The sequence below is a fragment of the Neofelis nebulosa genome, chromosome 2, assembly GCF_028018385.1.
Source record: "Neofelis nebulosa isolate mNeoNeb1 chromosome 2, mNeoNeb1.pri, whole genome shotgun sequence".
In the NCBI taxonomy this organism is placed as follows: domain Eukaryota; kingdom Metazoa; phylum Chordata; class Mammalia; order Carnivora; family Felidae; genus Neofelis; species Neofelis nebulosa.
In genome coordinates this window covers 147,097,512-147,120,093 of record NC_080783.1, presented here as the reverse complement: position 1 = coordinate 147,120,093, position 22,582 = coordinate 147,097,512, and the positions used below count along the sequence as shown (strand labels likewise).

The 22,582-nt window shown below is 35.7% G+C and overlaps 1 protein-coding gene across 2 annotated transcripts in view; it reads left to right on the top strand.

Annotated features, from left to right (window-relative positions):
- PKN2 (protein kinase N2) overlaps positions 1-22,582 on the top strand; it is a 129,302-nt gene that overhangs the window by 29,391 nt on the left and 77,329 nt on the right. For both annotated transcript variants that reach the window (XM_058716680.1, XM_058716679.1), the window contains exon 2: positions 18,558-18,858. In XM_058716680.1, coding sequence (XP_058572663.1) covers positions 18,558-18,858 — 301 coding nt within the window. The remainder of the gene's footprint in view (positions 1-18,557; positions 18,859-22,582) is intronic.

The window sequence follows — 22,582 nt, the reverse complement described above, 5'->3', positions numbered from 1 at the left end:
GTGACTTAAAGCTCTTTCCATATTATAAAATGTGAGGATTACTTTGATTTCTGACTGGAACTGTTTGTATTCCCAGTACTTTTTTTTCTTTTTGCCTGAAACTTTTTATATAACTAGCATTTTTTTTTTTTTTTATTAGGAAAGGGGTAGAATTTTGGGTTTGGATATGGGGGATTGTTAATCTAGCTATGGAACTTGAAGCACATTTTTTTTTTAATCCTTAAAAATATTTATTGATTAGCTAGGATGTGGCAGACATGGTGCTAGGGACACAGCTGTGAACAGATACTTCATCTGCTTTTAGAGAGTTTAACTTATTGTGAAGCAGGGAAGACAAAGTAAGGTACGATAAGTAAGGATGTGATAGGAAACAGGTATGGGTACTGTGGATCACCTCACAGGAGCACTCAGGCAATGATTGTAAATGGTGTGTTTTTAACTTTGGTGTCTACCTGGTCATTGTGAATCTACAGAACTATGATTGATTTTTTTTGAAATATGACTGATTTTTTTTAAATATGAAGTTGATTGTCAAATTGGTTTCCATACAACACCCAGTGCTCATCCTAACAGGTGCCCTCCTCAATGTCCATCACCCACTTTCCCCTCCCTCCCACCCCTCCATCAACCCTCAGTTTATTCTCAGTTTTTAAGAGTCTCTTATGGTTTGGCTCCCTCCCTCTCTCTCTCTCTCTCTCTTTTTTTTTCTTTCCCCTCCCCCATGGTCTTCTGTTAAGTTTCTCAGGATCCACATAAGAGTGAAAACATATGGTGTCTGTCTTTCTCTGTATGACTTATTTCACTTAGCATAACACTCTCCAGTTCCATCCATGTTGCTACAAAAGGCCATGAAATATGACTGATTTTTGAGTGTTCTTGTAACCTGTAATATTGCTGAACTATTTTATTGTGGAAGTTTCTGGTAAATTTCATGGGATTTTTTTTTTTAATGTAGATGACCATTTTATCTGTTAATAGGAACATTTTGGTTCATCCTTTCCAATCTGCATGCCCTTTATTGTCTTATTGAAGTGGTTAGAATGCCCTATACTGTGTTAAATAACATTGCTGAAAGCATATGTCCTTATCCTGATCCTGATCTTAGGTGAAAGCATTTAGTCATTCACAGTTATATGTGCTAGTTGTAAGTATTTGTAGAATCTCTCTATGAAGTTCAGGAAGTTCTCTATTCCATATTTTTAATTATAAATGCCTGTTGAATTTTGTCAAATGCCTTTTCTGCATCAGCTGGTAGGATTATGTGATTTTTTCATCTTTATTCTTTTGACATGGGGATTATATTGATGGATTTTTGAATATTGAACCAGTCTTCCATACAAGAATAAACCCTATTGGGTTATAATGTATAATTTTCTTCATTGCTGGATTCAGTTTGGCTTTTTTTTTTTTTTTATGATTTTTTTACATCTAAATTTATGGGAGAATTTTCTGAAAAGATTGTCTAATAGTTACATTAGTTATATTACGGGAGTTTTGGTGGTTTATCCTTTTCAAGGAGTTGGTTGATTTCATCTAAATTGTTGATTCAGATTGTAGATTTGATTTTAGTGTTTTCTTACTGTTTTTTTAATGGCTTAATATTTATAGTCACACTTGCTATTTTATTCCAGATATCGTACATTGTGTCTTTTTGAACTTTGTTAGTCTTGCTGGAGGTTTATCAATTTTATCAATCTTTTCAATTAACTTTTGTTTCATTGATTTTTTTTTTCCCTCTGTCATTTTTAATATCATTGGTTTCTGCTCTTATTTTTTACCATTTCCTTCTTTAACCTGCTTTTGGTATATTTTGTTCTTTTTTATTCCTTGAGGTGCAAGTTTGGCTACATCCCACACATTTTGTTACATTATATTTTCATTTTTATTCAGCTTTGTGTATTTTAAAAATTTCTTTGAAGACTTCTCTTTTGAACTATAGATTACTTAGAAGTGTGTTTTTAGTTTCTGAGTGCTTAAAATTTTTCTTTCTGTTGACTAGCTTGATTCTTTTATGCGAATGTGCTTTTTATGTTTATATTCCTTTAAATTTAAGGGTTTTTTTTTTACTTTTTTTAAATGTTTATTTTGAGAGAGAGAGAGAGAGAGTGAACAGGGGAGGGGAAGAGAGAGAGAAAAGAGAGAATCCGAAGCAGACTCTGTGCTGTCAGTACAGAGCCCGATGGAACACTCAAACTCATGAACCATGAGATTATTACCTGAGCCAAAATCAAGAGCTGGATGCTCAACTGACTGAGCCACCCAGGTGCCCCTGTTTAGGTTTGTGTTATGATGCTGGTTCTGTTCTATTCTGGTGAATATTCTATGAGCACTTGAAAAGAATGTATTTTGTTCTTGTTAGATGGAGTAGTCTGTAAATGTTAATAATTAAATCTTCTTTTTGATGGTGGTGTTTGGTTCTTCTGTCTTCTTGCTGGTTTTTAATCTTGTAGTTCTGTTTTGCTGAGAGGGGAGAGTTGAAATCCTCAGTTATAATTGTATATTTTTTCTGTTTTTCCTCTGGATTCTATCAGCTTTTGTTTCTTTTATTTTAAAGCTCTGTTGTTTCCACATTTAACATTACTATGCCTTATTGGTGGATAGATCATTTTATTGTTTTGTGATGACTCTCTTCTAAAATTCCCTGATAATTTTCTTCACCTTCAAGTCTGCTTCTCCTGGTATTAATATAGCCACTGTTGCTCTTATTTTTGATAAGAGCATGGCATCCTTTTCATTCAGTCTATTTATGCCTTGATATTCAAAGTTAGGGTCTTCTAAATAGCCTCTAGCCAGGTCATACTTGTTAATCCATTATGCCAATCTCTGTTTTGAAATTTTGTATTTAGGCCCTTTACACTTAAAATTAATTACTGACATATGTAAGAGCATAAGTCTGCTAGATCACTATTAGTTTTCTGTTTGTTCCTTCTGTTTGTTCCTCCTCTGTTTCCCTTTTGTTGCCTATATGTGGGCTACCTGAACATTTTTTAGAATCCATTTTTATTTATAAGGTTTTTGAGCATATCACCAGTTATTCGTTAAAGTGGTCCCTTGGGTGTTATGATGTGCATGTGTAACTTTTTTTGGATACTGTTGGTATTGGCATTCTACCACTTTGAGTGAAATGTGGAAATCATACTTCTACTTAGGTCCCTTTCCCCATTTTAAAGTTAAAATTATCTTGTTTACTCTACATTGAGCACATCAGATGATCATAAAAATTCATAAGGAAAATGATATTCTATTACACTTAGCCCTATTTTTATTCATTTTGTCTTTCTTTTTAAAGTTATAAACCTCTTGCAGTTATCATTTTCTTCTAGTTTGAGAACTTCTTTAGCCATTCTTTATGATTAAGACTGCTGCTGACAATTTTTCTTAGTTGTCTTTGTCTGAGAATGTCTTTGTTTCCCTTTAATTCCTGATGGATATTTTCACTGGGTATAGAATTTGAGGTTGACAGTTCTTTCAGCATTTGAAATATTATACTGCTTTCTTCTGGCATCTATGGTTTGTGTTAAGAAATGCATCATTTCTCTCTGGCTGCTTTCAGAACTCAAGCTGGTTGGTTTTTTGTAGTTTTCATAAGTCTGATTTGATATATTTTGGCTTTTTTTTTTTTTATTATTTATTTTTGGGACAGAGAGAGACAGAGCATGAACGGGGGAGGGGCAGAGAGAGAGGGAGACACAGAATCGGAAACAGGCTCCAGGCTCTGAGCCATCAGCTCAGAGCCCGACGCGGGGCTCGAACTCACGGACCGCGAGATCGTGACCTGGCTGAAGTCGGACGCTTAACCGACTGCGCCACCCAGGCACCCCCTATTTTGGCTTTTTTAGATGACCATAGGGTTATCCTTTCTGGGACTTGCTCAGTTTCTTGAATCTGTGGATTTATGCCTTTTGGCAAATTTTGGAAGTTAGCCATTTTGCCCCCAATTTAAATTTAAAAACTTTTTAAATGTTTTATTCTTGAGAGAGAGAGAGAGACAGAGCATGAGCGAGGGGAGGGGCAGAGAGAGAGAGAGGGACACAGAATCCGAAGTAGACTCCAGGCTCTGAGCTGTCAACAGAGAGCCCGATGTGGGGCTCAAACTCAAGAGCCATGAGCTCATGACCTGAGCCAAAGTCAGACGCTCAACCGACTGAACCACCCAGGTGCCCCTCCTCCAATTTTTTTCGGACACATACTCTTTCTGTTCTCCTTTTGGGACTCCTGTAACACAAACGTTAGATTTTTGTGGTTTATTTATTTTTTCAATCTATTTCCTTTCTGTTGTTCTGTTGTTCATATTGGTTAAGTTCTACTCATCTGTCTTCAAGTTTAATGAGTCTTTACTCTGTTATCTTCAATCCAGAATTGAGCCCATCCAGTGAGCTTTTTATTTTATTTTATTTTGATTTTTTTTTAACATTCATTTTTGAGAGAGCAACAGAGTGTGAGTGGGGGAGAGGCAGAGAGAGAGAGAGAGAGAGGGAGAGAGAGACACCTAATCTGAAGCAGGCTCCAGGCCCTGGGCTGTCAGCACAGAGCCCAACACCAGGCTCAAACTCAGGAACTGTGATATCATGACCTGAGCTGAAGCTGGACGCTTAACTGACTGAGCCACCCAGATGCCCCAAGTGAGCTCTTTATTTTAATTGTTTTTTAATTTTATAATTTTCTTTATTTTTCCTATCTTCTATTATTTGCTGAGGTTTTCTATTCATTGTTTTCAATTTTTCAAAAAAAATTTTTGGTTAAAGCATTCTTAATGAGGATTTCTCTAAAATCCTATACTTTCATTTCAACATGTGAGTTATCTTAGTTTGGGGTGTATATTGACTATCTTTTGCCGTTCAGTTTATCATTTTCCTGGTTCTTGGGTGAGTGATTTTTTTTTTTTTTTTTAATTGTTATCCTGGACATTTTGACTATTCTATTGAGTCCCTGTATCTAAATCTTCTATTTTAGCAAGCACTTACTGTTTAGGTTTAGCACACAGATTCTGGCCTACTTTTGTGGGCTTTGGTTCCAATGATAATTTACTTTCCAAAGCCCTCACAGTATTATTCTTGTGTGCTTTGTGTACCACTTGAAAGCTATTCCAAAAAGTTGGGTTTTATGGTATACTTTGTTTCTCAAACCTTTTTGCATATGAATTCTGGTCAGCTTGATGTGTGAATTGGTTCTGCCAAGTTCTGGTTCTGTGCAGGACTTCTTAGGCAGGTTTAATGAGTTCTTTTTTCCAGCTCTCTCCTCCAAGGTCATCTGTCTTTTACTCCATTCTCTTCTTGGTTGGGGTAGTGAGGAGGACTGTCTGTTCCTGCTAGATATGAGTGGAATTGACGTGGTCCCCACTTGGTCTTCATTGACGGCACACTATTGGAGGAGACAATTGCTGTCTCAGACTACCTGCTACTGCTCAATGAGGGGCAAAGCCCAGAATCTCTTTCCTTGTATGATGACACCATACAAGTGGGAGATGGGAGTTTCACCTTGTTTTATCTTCTACCACTGGATGTGGGAGCAGGTCTCTGCTGAAGGAAGGGAGCATCATCCTGATTTGCCTACTCTTGTTGAGCTAAAGTATGTATTCTGTGCTTAGTCTCTACTTGGGCTGCCTTGTCAGGGAAGGAAAGCTACATACCAGGCTACCTCAGGCTCTGGGGAAGGAGACGACACTCCCTACTTGGTCTCTGTTGATGCCTCCCCCTTGATGGGTAAGAGGAGCCCCATTCTGGGCCCTGGTGCTGTCAAAGAGCAGAAGTTCAGTATACTCACTTCAGCTTTACTGGCTGAGAAGGAGAGCACTGCCTCAGAGTGCTTGGTGTCTGCCATTCTACTCTGGACTATCTGCTGCTACCAGTTAAGTCCAGGCTCCTCCAGACGGTGCTTGGTCGAACAGGGTGGGTGTTGTCAAAAAGGTTTCTGTCCTGGGGTGCCTGGGTGGCTCAGTCGGTTGAGGGTCAAACTTCATCTTAGGTCATGATCTCATGGTTTGTGAGTTCGACCCCACATCAGGCTCTGTGCTGAAAGCTCAGAGCCTGGAGTTTCCTTTGGATTCTGTGTGTCCCTCTCTCTCTCTGCCCCTCCCCCCAACTCGCACACTGTCTGTCTGTCTGTCTGTCTCTCAAAAATAAATGTTTTAAATTTTTTTTTTAAAAAAGGTTTCTGTCCTGCTGAGCTGTTCCCTTTCACCATTCTTCTAGAGAGAGAGCAGACTCTTCTTGAGAGTCTTCTTTTTTTTTTTTTTTAAATTAATTAATTTATTTTGAGAGAGACAGCATGAGCAGGGGAGGGGCAGAGAGAGAGAGGTAGAGAGAATCCCAAGCAGGCTTTGCACTGGTCAGCATAGTGCCCAGTGCGGGGCTTGATCCCATGAACCATGAGGTCATGACCTGAGCTGAAATCAAGAGTTGAATGGTTAACCAACTGAGCCATCCAGATGTCCCCACCCCCCCCACCTTTTTTTTTTTTTTTAACTTTGGCTTTGGAGGTTCTTGTCTGATACCCAGGTGGATAATTCTGTGATAAAAATAAAACCCAGAGAATTTACCACCTTGTGTTCCTCAAGACCTGAAGTTTCTAACTGGTTTGCCTTTTTTTCACCTCTCAGAGTCTTAGAATTGTCTGCTGTTTTATTTCCAGAGTGTTTAGTTGTAGTTAGTTATCAGGCAGGAGTAGAAAGAAGTGAGCCTGTTCGATCTTGTCCAGAACCAGAAATTTGACAAGTCTGATTTTTGTTTTAGTTTCTCAAGCAGGGGTGCTTCTTTCTTTCACCTTATTTGGGTAACTCTTAATCATCTCTTGGGTCTCAGAATAAAATTTACTTCCTCAGAGAGTCTTAGGCTTTCCTCAATGTTTTAATCAAATTATAGGTGGGTTTTTCATTGTTCTATCTTGTTTTTTCATTGCAGTTATCACAGTTTTTAATTGTGGTTTACTTGTTGAATGCGTGTCTTTTCTCTAGATGTAAGCTTTTTGATTGTAAGGATCCTGTCTTTTCTTTTAGAAAAAATGCTTATTGGGACACCTGGGTGGCTCAGTTGGTTAAGCATCTGACTTCAGGTCAGGTCATGATCTTGCAGTCCATAGGTTCTAGCCCTACATCAGGCTCTGTGCTGACAGCTCAGAGCCTGGAGCCTGCTTGCATTCTGTGTGTGTGTGTGTCTCTCTCTCCCCCTCCCCTGCTCACGTTCTGTCTCCCTCTCTCTCTCAAAATGTTAAATAACATTAAAATAAACAAAAAATGAAAAGAAAAAATACTTACCATTTTTTAGAACAGTTTTAAATTTATAGAAAAACTGAGAAGACAATAGGAAGTTCTACATACCCCAGACTCACTTCCCCGTTTTTAACATTGTGTGTAAATATGGTACATTTGTTACAGTTAATGAATCTTATTAGGAATTAAAATCCATACTTTACTCAGATTTCTTTAGTTCTCATTTTTTTTCTGTTCCAGCATCCCATCTGGATGCCACATTACATTTGGTTGCCACTTCTCCTTAGGCTCTCCTTGGCTGTTTTAGTTTCTTAGACTTTGCTTTTTTTCTTTTTCTTCCTTTTAAAATGATCTCAACAGTTTTGAGGAGTGCCAGTCAGGTATTTTATAGATGCTCCTCTATTAGAATTTGGTGTTTTTCATTATTAGACTAGAGTTGTGGGTTTTTGAAAGGTAAATTACAGTGTTAAAGTACCATTTTACATAATACCAGCATGACTTATCACTGTTGATGTTGACCTTGATCACCCAGCTGAGGTAGTGTTTGGTCAGGTTTCTCCTGACTCTAAAGTTATTTTTTTTCCCTCCTTCTTTTCATACTGTCCTCTTTGGAAGGAAGTCACTATGCACAGCTGACATAAGGAGTAAGGGGGTTAGGCTCCTCTTCTTTGATGGCAGTGTGTGTGTGTGTGTGTGTGTGTGTGTGTATGTGTGTGTGTGTGTAAAAATTATGTTGAATTCTTATATACAGGAGGTTTCTCTCCTATATACAGGAGGTTTCTCTCCTTTACCATTAATTTATTTGGTTATTTATTTATACCAGTATGGACTCATAGATATTTACTTTATACTTTGGATTATAATCCAGTACTACCTTATTTTGTTGCTAAAATTGTTCTAGTTTTGGCCAGTGGGGGTTCTTCAAGCTGGCTCTTGTGTCCCTTTGACATAGCTCCATCAATGGCTATGATTTTTGTTTTGAGTACTTCTTTACTTTCTTGCACTACAAGATGCTCCAGGTTCATTTTGAATCTCTCCTACTCCTAGAATCAGCCGTTTCTCCAAGAAGTCCTGTTTCTTTTCTTGGAAACTAGTATTAGGAACCAGGATCTGGGCACTAGGTGTATCATTAAGGAGTAAGGTCATGATTATAAAGTATCATTTAGGAGATCAGAGATCTGAGAAAGGAACGCAGGCTGTTACAAGAGAATCAAAGTATATTACACATACATATGAAACAACCTCACTGAAAGGAGTGGTGGGGAAAGGTGTTAACCTAGGTAGCCTTGAAAATGGAAAGAATCTGCAATACTAAAAGCCAAAGGAAGTACATGTAAGCACTGTACTGTAGTTGATAAAGTTGTTTCCATAGGGATATGGGTGGACAGTTCTGATCCTGCTGTAAATGTATGCTGGAATTGAATAATTAAAATGGATGGCCAGTAGTAGGAGCCAGATTTCTTAGTGGAAGAGAATTTACAGATGAACAAGGGAAGGAGACTAGAATGAGGCATATAGATTATGGAATAGAGTTGGAGGGGTCATTATGTAGTTCTAATACAATATAGATATCCTTTTTTTGTCCCACCACTGTGTATTCAGTATGCAGCACAGCATCTAGCATACATAATAGGTATTCAGTAAATATTTGTGAGATGAATGAATTAGTCATGTTTGGCCAGGATATGGAACACTATGGTTTAGCTCAGTCAGATGTCCATCCTTAGGTCATTCAGCCATGGCCAGGGATTATGGAATCACATTAAAAACATTGACACCTTCTCTAGAGTCACATGGTTTGAGTGAGATAAGAAACATTTCCCAAAAGCTCAAGGAAGAAGAGTATGCAAAATAAGACCAAAAATAAAAATGACTAACAACATCCTTTGGAACAGAGGCAGAAATCTGACCCATTACGTTCAGTTTCATGGTATAAAATGAGGTTATTTTAAAGTAGTAGTGTACACAAATACTTAATAAGGAATATTGATCTTGATATTGAAAACATATATAGACATGGATTTGCAGTTGTCATTACTAAATTAGATTAAACTTCATGTTTCAAGGCAGGAAGCCAGATGTATTATTTATGACTCTGATTTGTGATAAGAGAAATCGTAAGTCAAACCAAATTCAAGCAAAAGAGGAACTGGTTAGCACTATGACTAAAAAGTTTAAGGGTATGGGAGTATGTTTAAATGTGATTGGATTTAGATGCTCAGCCTGTGTCCTCCATGGTTTTTTTCTCTTTAATTTTCATCTTTACTTTTTTCTGGGTTAGCTTTGTTTTCTGCTGGCTATGATAAGAAAAACTTTTTTGGGAGATGGCTGATGAAATCACCAAGGCTCAGGCCGTCTGGCCTGGTAGCAAGATGCTCTTTGAGATCATTCACAAGGAAATCCCAGCCAAAATCCCAGCCAATATGACACTGGTCATATTTGAGGATGACCAGTGTCTTGCTTTCCGTGACATTTCCCATGAAGCATCAACGCATTTTCTGGTGATACCCAAGAAACTTATATCCCAGATTTCTGTAGCAGATGATGATGAAAGTCTTCTCAGACATTTAGTGATTGTTGGGAAGAAATGTGCTGCTGATCTGGGCCTGAAGAAAGATTACTGAATGGTGGCAAATGAAGGTTCAGATGGGGGACAGACAGCCTGTCTATCATGATGAATTGGCCTCCTGCTTAAGCATGTTTTAGGGATAATTTTCCCTTCTCTAGGCAATGATCAATGTTTGCAAGTTCCGATATGTTAAATGGTATACTTATTTTTGCCTGTGTGTGGAGAGATTGAGGAAATAATTTTTAAAACCCATGCATTATAATAAAAAACAATGTTGCATGATTTACAGTAAAAAAAAATGCACTTCTCTTTGTCAATAGCTTTAATAGCTTTTTTTATTGTCTTTGCAACTGGTGTTCTCTGGAGAAGGACTTTCTTATCAATCCCTGAAAAGGACCTCTGAATAGGACTACTTCAATCCATGACTAATCCTAAATCAATCACTGAATCTAAGGATTGGGTACTCTGACCTACATGCAGTTTATGGTTAGTTTAATCACAGGAATGGTGAGGAAGTAAGGTGGATTTTTTTAAGCAAATCTGTTTTGAAAGGTGATGATTTTGTTTTTTTGAAAGAAGAGGATTGTTGTCTCTATATACTTCCTTCTCAAAGTGTGGAGGTGGGGAGCAGGGGGCGTAAGGTGGGAAAGAAAAGGAAAAACAATTTTTAACATAATGACAATGTTATTGACATCCCCATCACCCCCATTAGATTGTTATACTTTTTATCTCTTGGAAGTCACAACGAGTAATTAATAATTATTGTTATTGAAGAGACTTCTTAAAGCGATCATTATTTCTTGCCTTCATTACTACAGTAGCTTCAATTACATATTTATTGTAGTGTCACAAACTTTCAAGATTCTCTGGGTATATACTAGGTGTTTTTTTCTGGTCTTGCCTGTGCTCAGTTATGCAGCTGTATTCAGCTGGTGGCTAACCTGGACTGGAATGCCTCAGTCACATGTCTGGTGTCTCAGCTGGAATGGTTGGAACAGCTGGAGTGCTTTGGTTCTCGTCCACATGGCGTCTGTCCACATGGTCACTTTCATCTTCCAGGGCCTCTCTCTCTCTCTCGCAGAGTAGTCTGGACTTCTGTAAATAGTATTTGGGGTTTCAAGAGTGAAAACACAAGTTATGAGACCTCTTGTGTCCCCTTCCTCATCATCAGAATGTCACTTCCATCACACTGTCAGAATAAGTCAAAAGACTAGTGTTGAATCACTTTGAAAGGGGGACTACAAGACAGTGTAAATGCAGGAAGGCAGGATTCATTTGAGACCATTTTGCAGTGGTCTACCAGAGCTTCATAGAGCATATAGCTTCCCTGCTTTTCCCTGCTTCTCCCAATCCTCAAATCTACTCTTAACGCAGGAGGTCATAGCATATCACTTATTTGCCTAAGCCAGAAGCCAATGTCTTTGTATTGCTTACAGGACCCTAATGATCCTTGGTCAGATAGGGATTTATATTATATCTAAAACAAGAAATCCAAAGTAGGCATGGTAGGACTTGTGTAGCAGTTTAGTAAAGCCGGCAGGGTCCCAGGACCTCTCTCTGCTTTGCCATCTTTAGTTTGTTGGGTTTTGTCCTATTTGTCCCGTATTGTCACATGAAGATGGCTCCTGCACCTTCAGGCTTTGGGTCTGCAGTCTAAGCAAAATGAGAGAGAGGTTCACCCAAATCCTGGGCTGGCTTCTCATTGACAAAAATTGTCATATAGCTACTTCTAGCAGCTAGAAAGTCTAATGAAGTGACAATTTTATCTGTGTACTTTGTTGCATTTAGCAGAGTGGGAATTTTCTCAGTAAGGATAAAGGGAGGATGGATATTATGTAGGCATCTAGTACTATCTGCTTCAGTGCTGTGTGCCAGGAACTGCACTGTTACTATGAAAGCATACTTCTTAGTCTTAGGCATATCTATTATGAGACTTAGAAATGATACAGTCAAGGTAGTTGCAACAATTGCATTTTCATGTGAGGAAATTGAAGCTTTAACATGGTTGCAGTATCAGAATTTGTACATCACCAGATTGACTCCAAATGCTTAGTTCTTGCCATCATACTATATTCCAGCTGAGCTTTCTGTTAAACACATGCACGCGCACACACACACACACACACACACACACACACACAACCCCTATGGCCTATTACATTTGTGTAAAGCTATGTTGCTTCTTCAGAGTATGTTTTTCATGTCTGTCTACCTTAATAAATTGAATATCTGTAAGAAAAGTAGACTGTGCTATTTTCCATTGCCTAGCATTCAGTGAACATTTTGAATAAATGTAGTTTTTTTAAAAACTGGAAGATAGGAAAGTCAAACATCATTTTGCAGATGAGCAAACAGGAACAGCAAGATGGGATAACCTGCTTGGGGTTGCGTATAGCTAGTGACAGAGAGCTGGTGTTAGAACTGGTTTATTGCTTCCAGTTGAGAGTATTCTCCCCTGAGACACAGATTGGATTAGGATGAAATTAGAGATGAGAAGTATGGCCTGCCACTATTCCTGATTTAAGGCACCCTAATATCCATTAATTAATGCAAATTAGATCAAGGTGTAGTTCAAATATAAGGAAATGGATACTCCTAAGATCTCTAAGAAGGCAGTATGGAGTAAAAGAGCACCAAATTAGGAATCACAAGACTGGCATTGTAAACCCAGCCAGGTCACTGACTTTTCTTTGTGACCTTAGGCAAATTGCTTAGCTGCTTTGAACCTGCTTTCCTCAAAACTAAAAGGAAATTAGGCTAGTTGATCTTTGAAGTTCCTTCTAGCTAAAACATTGTATGAGCCGTTGTACCCAGTGACTTTTTATGGGTGCTCTAGCATTTCTTGGCATCTATCAGGTCAGACTGTTTTATATTTCTATAGTGTAGGGAAAGTAACAGCTTTTTCACTTCTTCTCTGGGAACTTGGCCAGTGAGGAGTAAACATCCTTTCCTATCTCTCCCTAAATGAAGTATTTGATCATAAGTGACAGACTTTTCCATTTTGTTCTTTGAATCTGATCTGGTTCTATTTTAAGTTTTCTTAACCTTACTGGAAGTTTGTTAAAATGTAGTAAATTGAAAATATCAGGGTGCCCGGGCAGCTCAGTAGGTTGAGTGACTCTTGATTTTGGCTTAGGTCATGATCTCTGTTTTGAGTTCGAGCCCCACATTGGTCTCTGCACTGTCAGTGCAGAAATTGTCTCTTTGTACCTCTCCCGCATGCACATGCACACTCTCTTTCTCAAAAATAAACATTAGAAAAGAAAGGAAAATACCAATTTATGTTTTAGTCTACAGATCAAAATTTTATTTTATGAAGTAAAAATAGTTGTATTTATTAAATACATATTAACACATCTGTGTATTTGAAAGACTTGATTTACACATGGTATGGTCTAGAGTGGAATGTGTAGTCTTACCCTTTACAGTAGAATTTTACTGACTCAAAATAACCTAAATAGCAAATATACTGTAGACTATACAATACTGGTGGTATTTGTCTCTCTCTGTCTCTCAATAATAAATGTTAAAAAAAAAGATAAAAGCTCAAAATCTTATAGAAGTTTGATGGGTTGGGGGAGGCTTTTGTTGTCACTAAGGAAAAGACGTCTGTTGCTCTAATTGTCATTCATTTGTTGATGAAACGCCTTTTCTCAGTTTACTTTTCATTCATTTATCTTCATGCAGTACTTCCTCATTTTCCATATTCTTATTTTGGAGCTCTTACTAGATGGATCTTGGATCTTCTCATTTTTATCTTCCATGCTTTTTTAATTTCTCATATCTGTGTGTGATGAATCAGAAATTTCCTAAGTTTTCTGTCTGCCAGTATACTAACTCATTATCTTGGTTCAATCCGCTATTTATGTATCTACTGAGATTTTAATTTATTTTGATTCCTTTGAAATCCATGTAATTTTTACTTTTCATTTCCTACTCAATGAGGTCTCTATTATTTCTTTTATGTAGCCACTTGAAACCTGCTTACCTAAAAATAATTTCGATTGTTCTATAAATCCTGAGGGTATTAATTTCACTGATAGTTTCCTCGTGTTTGGATTTGATTCATCTGTTTGAATGACTGCATTAAGGATATGGATGATATAAAATATAAACTAGGTAGAATTAACCATGAAACACATGAAATATTTTTTTAACAAGTATTTTGTGATGGTGAATTTAGATTGATAGTAAGATAAATAGGGCATGAAAAAGAAAGACAAAGGCAAAATAATATAAACAGCAAAGTGTTAGATTAATTTGACTAGCATGGAGTGGCTATCTTATGATTTCAGTGATAAAAGATATGAGAATTATGAGGTTTCTTTCATGTATAGATTGGTGGAGCATCAAGAGTACTTTTACGAGTTTAATTTTATGCTTAAGATTAGTTCATTTTTTTTCTTTTAAAAATCTTTTATCTGCATACTTCCTGAGTATATTAATGAATTTTTAAGAGAGTTTGTGATTAGAGGTTGCATCTAACTGTGTTTTGAAAAGATGAAAAAAGATATCTACTATTTAATTTTGCGGTAAGCATGAAATTTTACAGAGTAGAAAACAGTTGTGAATGGAGGATGAAAGTGGTAAGCTTGTAAACGTAAATTAATATAATGTAGATAGTGGAGACAGTTATTGCTGCCTATAGAACAACCTACTGAGACAAAGATTATCACTGAAGATTTTCACTGGTTAAATATTTATTTTCTGAGGCTAATTTATTTTACTTGTGTCAGGAATATTATTTCATCACCTAGTACTGATTCTGACATTTATGATATAATTATTTTATTATTTTTTTTAGGATAGGGACATAATTTAATAGATAAAATATCCCACATGTTCCAAATGCAAGAAAGTTCTATTTTTCAGGAAATTTCACAGTGTATTGCAACTAAAATTTTTAGGAAAGTAGTAATAGAAAGTACTATAACCTTTCTTATCTACTGTCAGAGGACTTTTGGTTATCTTAAATTATTGATTATATTGTAGACATCTCTTACACTCCTTTTCAAAAAATATTTAAGCCATGTCACAACAAAAGATGGGAGTGAAATATGGTTACTAAAAATTTAGTCCTATGCAAAAAGGAAGAGGAAACAAACATGCTAACCACATATGGTCTATATCGAATTTTAGCTAATGTAGTTGCTGTGGTTGAATATCAATTTTGCCTTTGAGTTTCCTGGAATATAAGTAGTTCTCCTTATCAGAAGGAGGAAAGCCTGAGTTCCTCAGCAGTGACAGATTTTCCTGACTTCTATAAGAAAAATATTAAATAATGGACAAATCATTAAGAAAACAAAACAGAACTACTCTGCCAGGTGTAAGCCTGCCTTCAAATTGATCATAGTCTTTGGGGTGGTGAGGAGAGGCATTTAATCTAAATTCTAAGAGGGTATAGGCAGGAAATTCTTTTCCATGAAGAATTGTGATCTACTTTGATAGAAAGTAAAAGTTAGCAGAGAAAGGACTAGGAAGAAATGGTTGATTTCTGCAGGAAAGGTGATACATTCCAAAGGTACAGCATGCATTAGTAGCTGAGCCAAGATAGTTTGTGTCCAGCAGTAAATTCTGTAGTTTGATAGAATTGGAATTTAGGGAGAAAATTGAAAAGAAATGAGTTGAAGTAGGCAAAAGGCCTTCAAGGATTCACATCAAATATTAATGCCATTTTCGTGTAACAGTATTTTTTAACAGCCTTTATATTTTACTACCACAGTTCCCAAACTGTGCAACAAGGCTCTCTGGGGTGCCTCAGCAGACTCTCAGGATGTTGCAGTGTATTTTAAAATTTCCGGGGAAACACAGTGACACCATTTGTTGAGTATCATGTGAACTAACTGGACTCGGATTTCAATATTAGATTTATCTACATTCCCTTTGTGGAGGAACAGGAAATGAGGCTAGTAGTGTCCAATATGAATTCAAGGTTTGAGAAATTGTGAAGGTACCCAGTCATCAGACACAGTCCATCAGACACAGACACATAACCATTACGTAACTGTGGTTATTAAAGAATGAAAAAAAAAAGAGTAACGTTTTCTTTCAACTTGTGTTATTTCAGTCAGCTACTAAGTTATCATAATTTAACTATTAAGTAATTAGGATCTTAGTATTTAGTAAACAGAATTGTTACATATTTCTCTTGGCCTGTGGGGCATATGGTAAAAATTACTGATGCACTAAAGTCACCATGAGCCAAGAAGCTTAGGGAGTCTCTAGCTTAGTACATAATATTAAAGCACAAATTTGTGAAAGCAGTTCGTATTTTCTAAGTCTGTGAGGATAGAAATAAAAATATCTACAGAAATGAAGTTAGCTTAAACTTTTTCATCTGAGCATTGTTTGCCTCAATCCACTTTACCTGAATCTAGACAGCAGAAATTTGGCATTTTATTTTTTAACAGTAGTAATATGCTATTGTTTTTGATAACCAGCCAAAGGTAGATTCACAGCTTTGGAAACTGAATAAATGGATAATAGGACTTACATTCCATTATAAGTAGTGAAAAATGTAGACATTTTTTTTGACCCAGATACAAGATCATTCTGTATCCACATAGTTGAGGATCAGAAATTTAAGGCCAATCAGGTATAGATCACTTATCCTAGGAATTCTTTTTTTTTTTTTTAAGTTTATTTATTGATTTTGAGAGAAAGATAAAGAGCTAGCAGGGGAGGGGCAGAGAGAGAGGGAGACAGAATCCCAAGCAGGCTCCACGCCATCAACGCAGAGACGGATGCAGGGCTAAAACTCAACAACTGTGAGTAAGATCATGATCTGAGCCGAAACCAAGAAAGAGTCGGACACTTAACCAGCTGATCCACCCAGGAGCCCCTTATCCTAGGAATTCTTAATCTCAGATCAATGGAACCTGAAAATTATATATACAAACATGAAATTTTCTTTGTCCTACTGTTTTTTGTCAGAGTTCCAAAGCGGTTCTTGGACCTAAAAAGCTTAAGAACAGATTTATCAACTACATTCTTTGCATAGTATGCCCTTTGGCACAGGGTAATTTGGTCCAAAGCCAAGATCCCATATCTTCTCATATATTAACTCATTATTCTGCAAGATAACCTGGTTTTTTAGAGGTTAAGAATTAGATGTAAAAAGTATTTGTACCTAGGAACTTAAATAGAACTTATTTATATGGTTATGATGAATTCTCAAAGAAATTAAGGAAAATTTTTTAATTAATTGCATCTGTTCAAAAGCTACATAAGGGTACATAGTGAAATGTTTCTCATTTTTATAACCTTTTATAACCACAAACTCAATACCTCTTCCCCAAAGTAAACATTATCCCTAAGTTTTATGTTTCAGAAGTTGAAAATTTAAAAACCAGTTGTATTAGAGTAATGGAATTTAAAATAGCAAATGATATACAAATAGCTAGGGCATAACTTCGGTTTGTAGATTAGATGTACTTACCCAACCTGATTTTTACGTTAAGATGAATAACTGGTACTGTGTATTGTCTTAGCTTCTATCAGTAAGACATAATTGAGACATATTTTCTGGTAATGATGTTTTTGTAGTCAATCACATTATCAATTGGGATAAATAGCCATGAAATATATAGAGTTCTGTATATAGTCTATCTGAATCCTGATGCATTTAATTCATTATCCAAAAAGTGATCATAAGGGTATAACTTTATTTTTGCCAATATTTGTTTGGTGTGTGTGTGTGTGTGTGTGTGTGTGTTAGAGAGAGCACATGTGCGTGCACGTACCAGCAGGGGAGAGGCAGAGAGAAAAGGAGAGAGAATCTCAAGCAGACTCCCCCCTCTCACCCCCCACCACCAACCCCTCTGTGAGAGCCCTATGTGGGGCTTAATCTCACAACTGAAATCATCACGTGACCTGAAATCAAGAGTTGGAGGCTTAACCGGCTAAGCTACTCTGCTGCCCCCACTATTAGTTTTTTTAAGTTTGTTTTTTTTTTTTAAATAGAAGATCAAATAAAATTATATCTTACCTTTGGAATTTAATAATTTTTACTTATTGAGTGACTGTACAATGGGCCAAGAATTGTGCTTGAAGCTACACATAAAATATTTTGTATTATCACAATAACTCTGAAAGGTGGCAGTATTATGTAGATTTTACAGATGATTAAACTGAATATTTATTTGAAAGGTTAAATAACTTGCTCAAGGGGTGCCTGGGTGGCTCAGTCGATTAATGGTCCATCTCTTGATTTCTGCTCAGGTCATGATTTTGCAGTTCATGAGATCAGGCTTCGCCCTGACAGCGTGCAACCTGCTTGGGATTCTCTGTCTCCCTCTCTCTCTCTCTGCCTCTTCCCTGCTTGCTCAATCAGTCTCTCTCTCTCTCTCTCTCTCTCTCTCTCTCTCAAAATGAACATTAGAAAAAATAAAAAATAAATAAATAAAGGTTTAAAAAAAGTAGCTTGCTCAAGGTTCATAGCGTAGGTGTTAGGGTCTAATTTGGGTTCATAGGATATCAGAAATCCACTGTCTTTATACAACCCTAAGATGCCTTTGTGTGTAGATGTGTTTATTTTAATATAAATTTGTCAGGTAATGCTATTTAGTGAGTGGGCAGAGTTTTTTAACTTAGGCTCTTATATGGCAATAATAAAGGTAACTAGTCTCTTGCTTACTAAGAAAAGAATTAAATGTAATTAGGTATAATGTATTTAATAAAGAATCACTGAATACACAGTTTTGTTCTTATGCTGCACATTTTACTGAGCAGCTAACTTTCCTAAACTATCACATTTGTATGTTTTGTTTTGTTTTCCTGTAGGGAGATTCCCGGAGTCTTCCATTTTCTGAGAATGTGAGTGCTGTTCAAAAATTAGACTTTTCAGATACAATGGTGCAACAGAAATTGGATGACATCAAGGATCGAATCAAGAGAGAAATAAGGAAAGAACTGAAAATCAAAGAAGGAGCTGAAAATCTGAGGAAAGTCACAACAGATAAAAAAAGTTTGGCTTATGTGGACAACATTTTGAAAAAATCAAATAAAAAATTAGAAGAACTGCATCACAAGCTACAGGAACTAAATGCACATATTGTTGTATCAGATCCAGAAGATGTTACAGGTATATATGTATTTTATTTGATGTTTTTATACTACATTAATAAGTATATCATCTTTGAAATTAGTAAGCTTTGTGAAGCTATAGTTTTTAGTTTTTCTGGAAGTACAGGGACTGTATTTTCTCTGATAGTTAAAGTCTTGTTTATATTCTGTTCAGAAGTACAGTGGCTTGATGGATATGAAAATTGAAACGTTTACTTAGAGATGAGTAACTTTGCTGTCTACTCTCTTACCCTCTGTCAGTAAGACATCACTTAGAGTTATTTTTCCAAGATTAATGTTTTGTACTGAGTCAACCACATGCTCTTACCTGATTCATCCTTGTGATCAGCAACACGAGTTTGCCAGATGACTTTTAAAGTTAAAAATGTATTCTGTGACCGAGGGATATTTTTATTCTTTGCAAACGTAATTAATCAAACCTATGACCTTTGTTCTTTGTGCTCGAAGCAACTGAATTAACAACTAAGCCAACAGGCATATCATTTGAAAAGGAAGAGGAAAATTTTAAAAACCAAACATTACTTTTTTTTCCTTAAATATAGAAAATAAAAGGAAAATCTAACCCATAAGTTCAACCTAAGATTTTTAAACAGTGGAATTAACAAATGTTCATGTTGGAAATTTTTCAATGGTACAGAAAGTAAAAACAGAAAACTAGCTCTCTCTACCCTAAGCTCTTTCCCTAAAAGTAGCATTACTTTTTGTTGTATTTCCTTCCTGAAAAAAATTTCTATATTTGTATCAATATATACATTCTTCCTAAAGCTTTATACATAAGACACATTTGTCAATAGTTTGTCTTTGCAGAGATTGTATTTTGAGCAAGGTTTGTAATCTCTGTAACCTTCAATGTATTCATTGGCAGAGAAAAGGAGTGGTATATCTACAGTAATGTATCCAACTGCATAGAAATTTTAGAATTAATAATTCTCTGAGAATTTAGAATTTATAATCTAAATTCATAGAATTTAGAATTTAGAATCTCTGAGATTAGTTAATAAGAAATAACAGATATAAGCAAAATTGAATTTGACTAGTACATGAATTTGACTAAGAACCTCAAATTACCAATCTAAAAAGTTGCATAAAATACTTCAGATATTCGGTGTACTTGATAAAACTTATTTTAATGTATAAGTTTCAACATCTAGGACTTTAGGAATTTCATTGGAGACTCTCTATGTAGAGATTTCAACCTTGTAAGAATAGTTGAATCTTAAAAATAACAGAAATCATAGAGAAACCAGTCTTCTTATTTTAGAATTGAAGTCATACCAATGATGTGAATTAATTTCCCCAGAATAACAAAGTTAGCTAAGAACTCTTCAACTCCTCATCTAGTATTATTCTCTTACCCACACATTCAATAATTGTATATAAATGGAAATTTATATTATGAAAATACTTTTCTTAGCAATATCATATAAACTTAGAAATAGCTTGTTCTGTTGGAACTCTGCCGAGCTCTGTATTTTTTGCCCATTAGACTGCTTTAGGAGAGGTCTAAAATAAGAAACAGCCCTGGCGCTTTAAACTCCGTTTATTTAGAGAAAACGTTTTTTCCTCACAGAGTACTGATAACTACCTTGTAATTGGAATATTGAAGAGTTTTTGCCACATGAAGAATAGCCTATTTTGTTTTCCCAGTCCCTCTTAAAAAACTAACTCTACTGAAATATAAACTACATATGATAAAATGCATAGTTTAAGTATATGATTTGATGAGTTTTAACAGATGTATGTACCTAGATAACTGTCACTGCAACCAGTGGATCCTGAAGCTTTCCATCACTTCATTGGTTGTCTTGTATACATTAATTCTCAATCTCTAGTCTGCATCCCTGGCTTTAAGCAGCCACTATTCTATCGTCTGTAACTTTAGGTTTGTCTTTCTTAGAGTTTCATATAAAGAAATGAGCTTTAGGTCCTACTGTCAAATTCTTTTCCTTTCTCAGAAGCCAATTTGGTTATCGCTGTGAAACCTTCCCTGACTTTGAGTTTGTTAAAAAAATTGTTCTCTTTGCAAATGGCATATTCATACAATTTGGTAATAAGTTTTTTTTTTTTCTTTTTCCATCATCACTTATTTAATAGCAGTAAAAAACAATAAAAAGGACAGGATTAAAAGTAGTTCAAAATTAAATTTAGGTCAGATTGCCATAAAATTTTCTGTGTTTTAAATTGCATATTAAAGTAAACAAAATCATTTACTTTAATTAGGTCTGACAGGAAGATTCAAGAACGTAGTTCTTTGCTTTCAGTCCTGTAAAGTATGTGGATTAATAACAAGTGTTTATTAATATTAATAAGTCTCATCTTAGAGGTATGCAAGCCTAATGCTTAAAGAAAAGGGACATAATTTAAGTCTGCATTATATGAATAATTACTATGTACCTAGTTAGGCCTGCTCTCACTTTACTTCTGAAATAATTAACTCTTAATCTTTAGCTTTTTATTTGTAAAATAACAAGTTTTATCAGATGAACTTCAAGACTTAACTATAAAACTCTCTGAAATATTGCATATTATAGTATCAAGATCTGATCATTTGGGACTGTTATTGGTAAAATATATTGAGTGTTCATTTATTCTTAAGAGTAGCAAGAAATTAATTTTTTTGATGTTTTCTTCAAGCCCATAACTGTTTACCTTTTGTATACTTTAAGATAGTCTCATTGGAACTAGCCCACATAGAAGTTATAAAGATACTATTAGATGAGGTTGAATGTACCTTAAGAAAAAGATTATTGGATCTCTGTCAAGTGGAGTGGTAATTTAAGTCTTAGTTGGCACCTGAGACTCCAAAAGGAAATATTTGGGAAAGAACCAGTATCTTGAATATTTCACTTTTGTGTATTATCCCTAAAGAAGATGATAAGAATGTATTTCATATTTTGTGAAGTATAGCTGGTAATTTGTATAGTATAAGCCCGTTTTCATCTTATTTCCTTTTCTTATACCTCTTCCCATTTCCATCTTCTCATACTTCACCACACTTAGACTGATTTTTACCTATTAAAGTAATGGATATTTTCTTTAATATCTAGAAGATCCAGAAGGGAAATACTGATTTGGTATAGAACCAATAATGTTGGAGTTTTTTTAGAGTTAACTTCAGAAATTCCTCTAAATTCTGGAGATAATAACTATATTAAAGGAGTTTTCTTTCCAAGTGAAGTTTATGAAGTGTTTCTTGAATAGAAGTAAAAATTTTTTTTAATTCTTGACCTGTCTACCTAAGTATGGCATAGAAATTGTAATTGACTTTTATATGTATTAAATATAAGTGTGAAATATGTAGCCTGATTTGTTATGTGATTCTACATATTTTTTATTTCTCACTGAATTTCTCATTTTGAGATAAACATACTTTGTATTAAATTTTGGATTCTTAAGGAAAGGGTTGCCATTGAGTAGTTAGCAAGTCACTTATAACACCCCTGGATTTCTTTCCTCATCTTTAAAATCATGAGATTACATGACTCATAGATTCCTAACCTTTGAATTCTTTAATGACACACTTAAAAAAAAAAAAAAAACTAATACACAGTAACAATGATTCTTTTTTGGTATACCATTTCATAAATTTTAATATACACTAGGTTTATCTAACCACCATAATCAGAAAAAGGAACAGTGCTGTTTCTTTGGAGTCACACCCTCTCCTCATTCCATATTCCTTGGCAACCACTGGTCTGTTCTCTACCACTATAGTTTGCTTT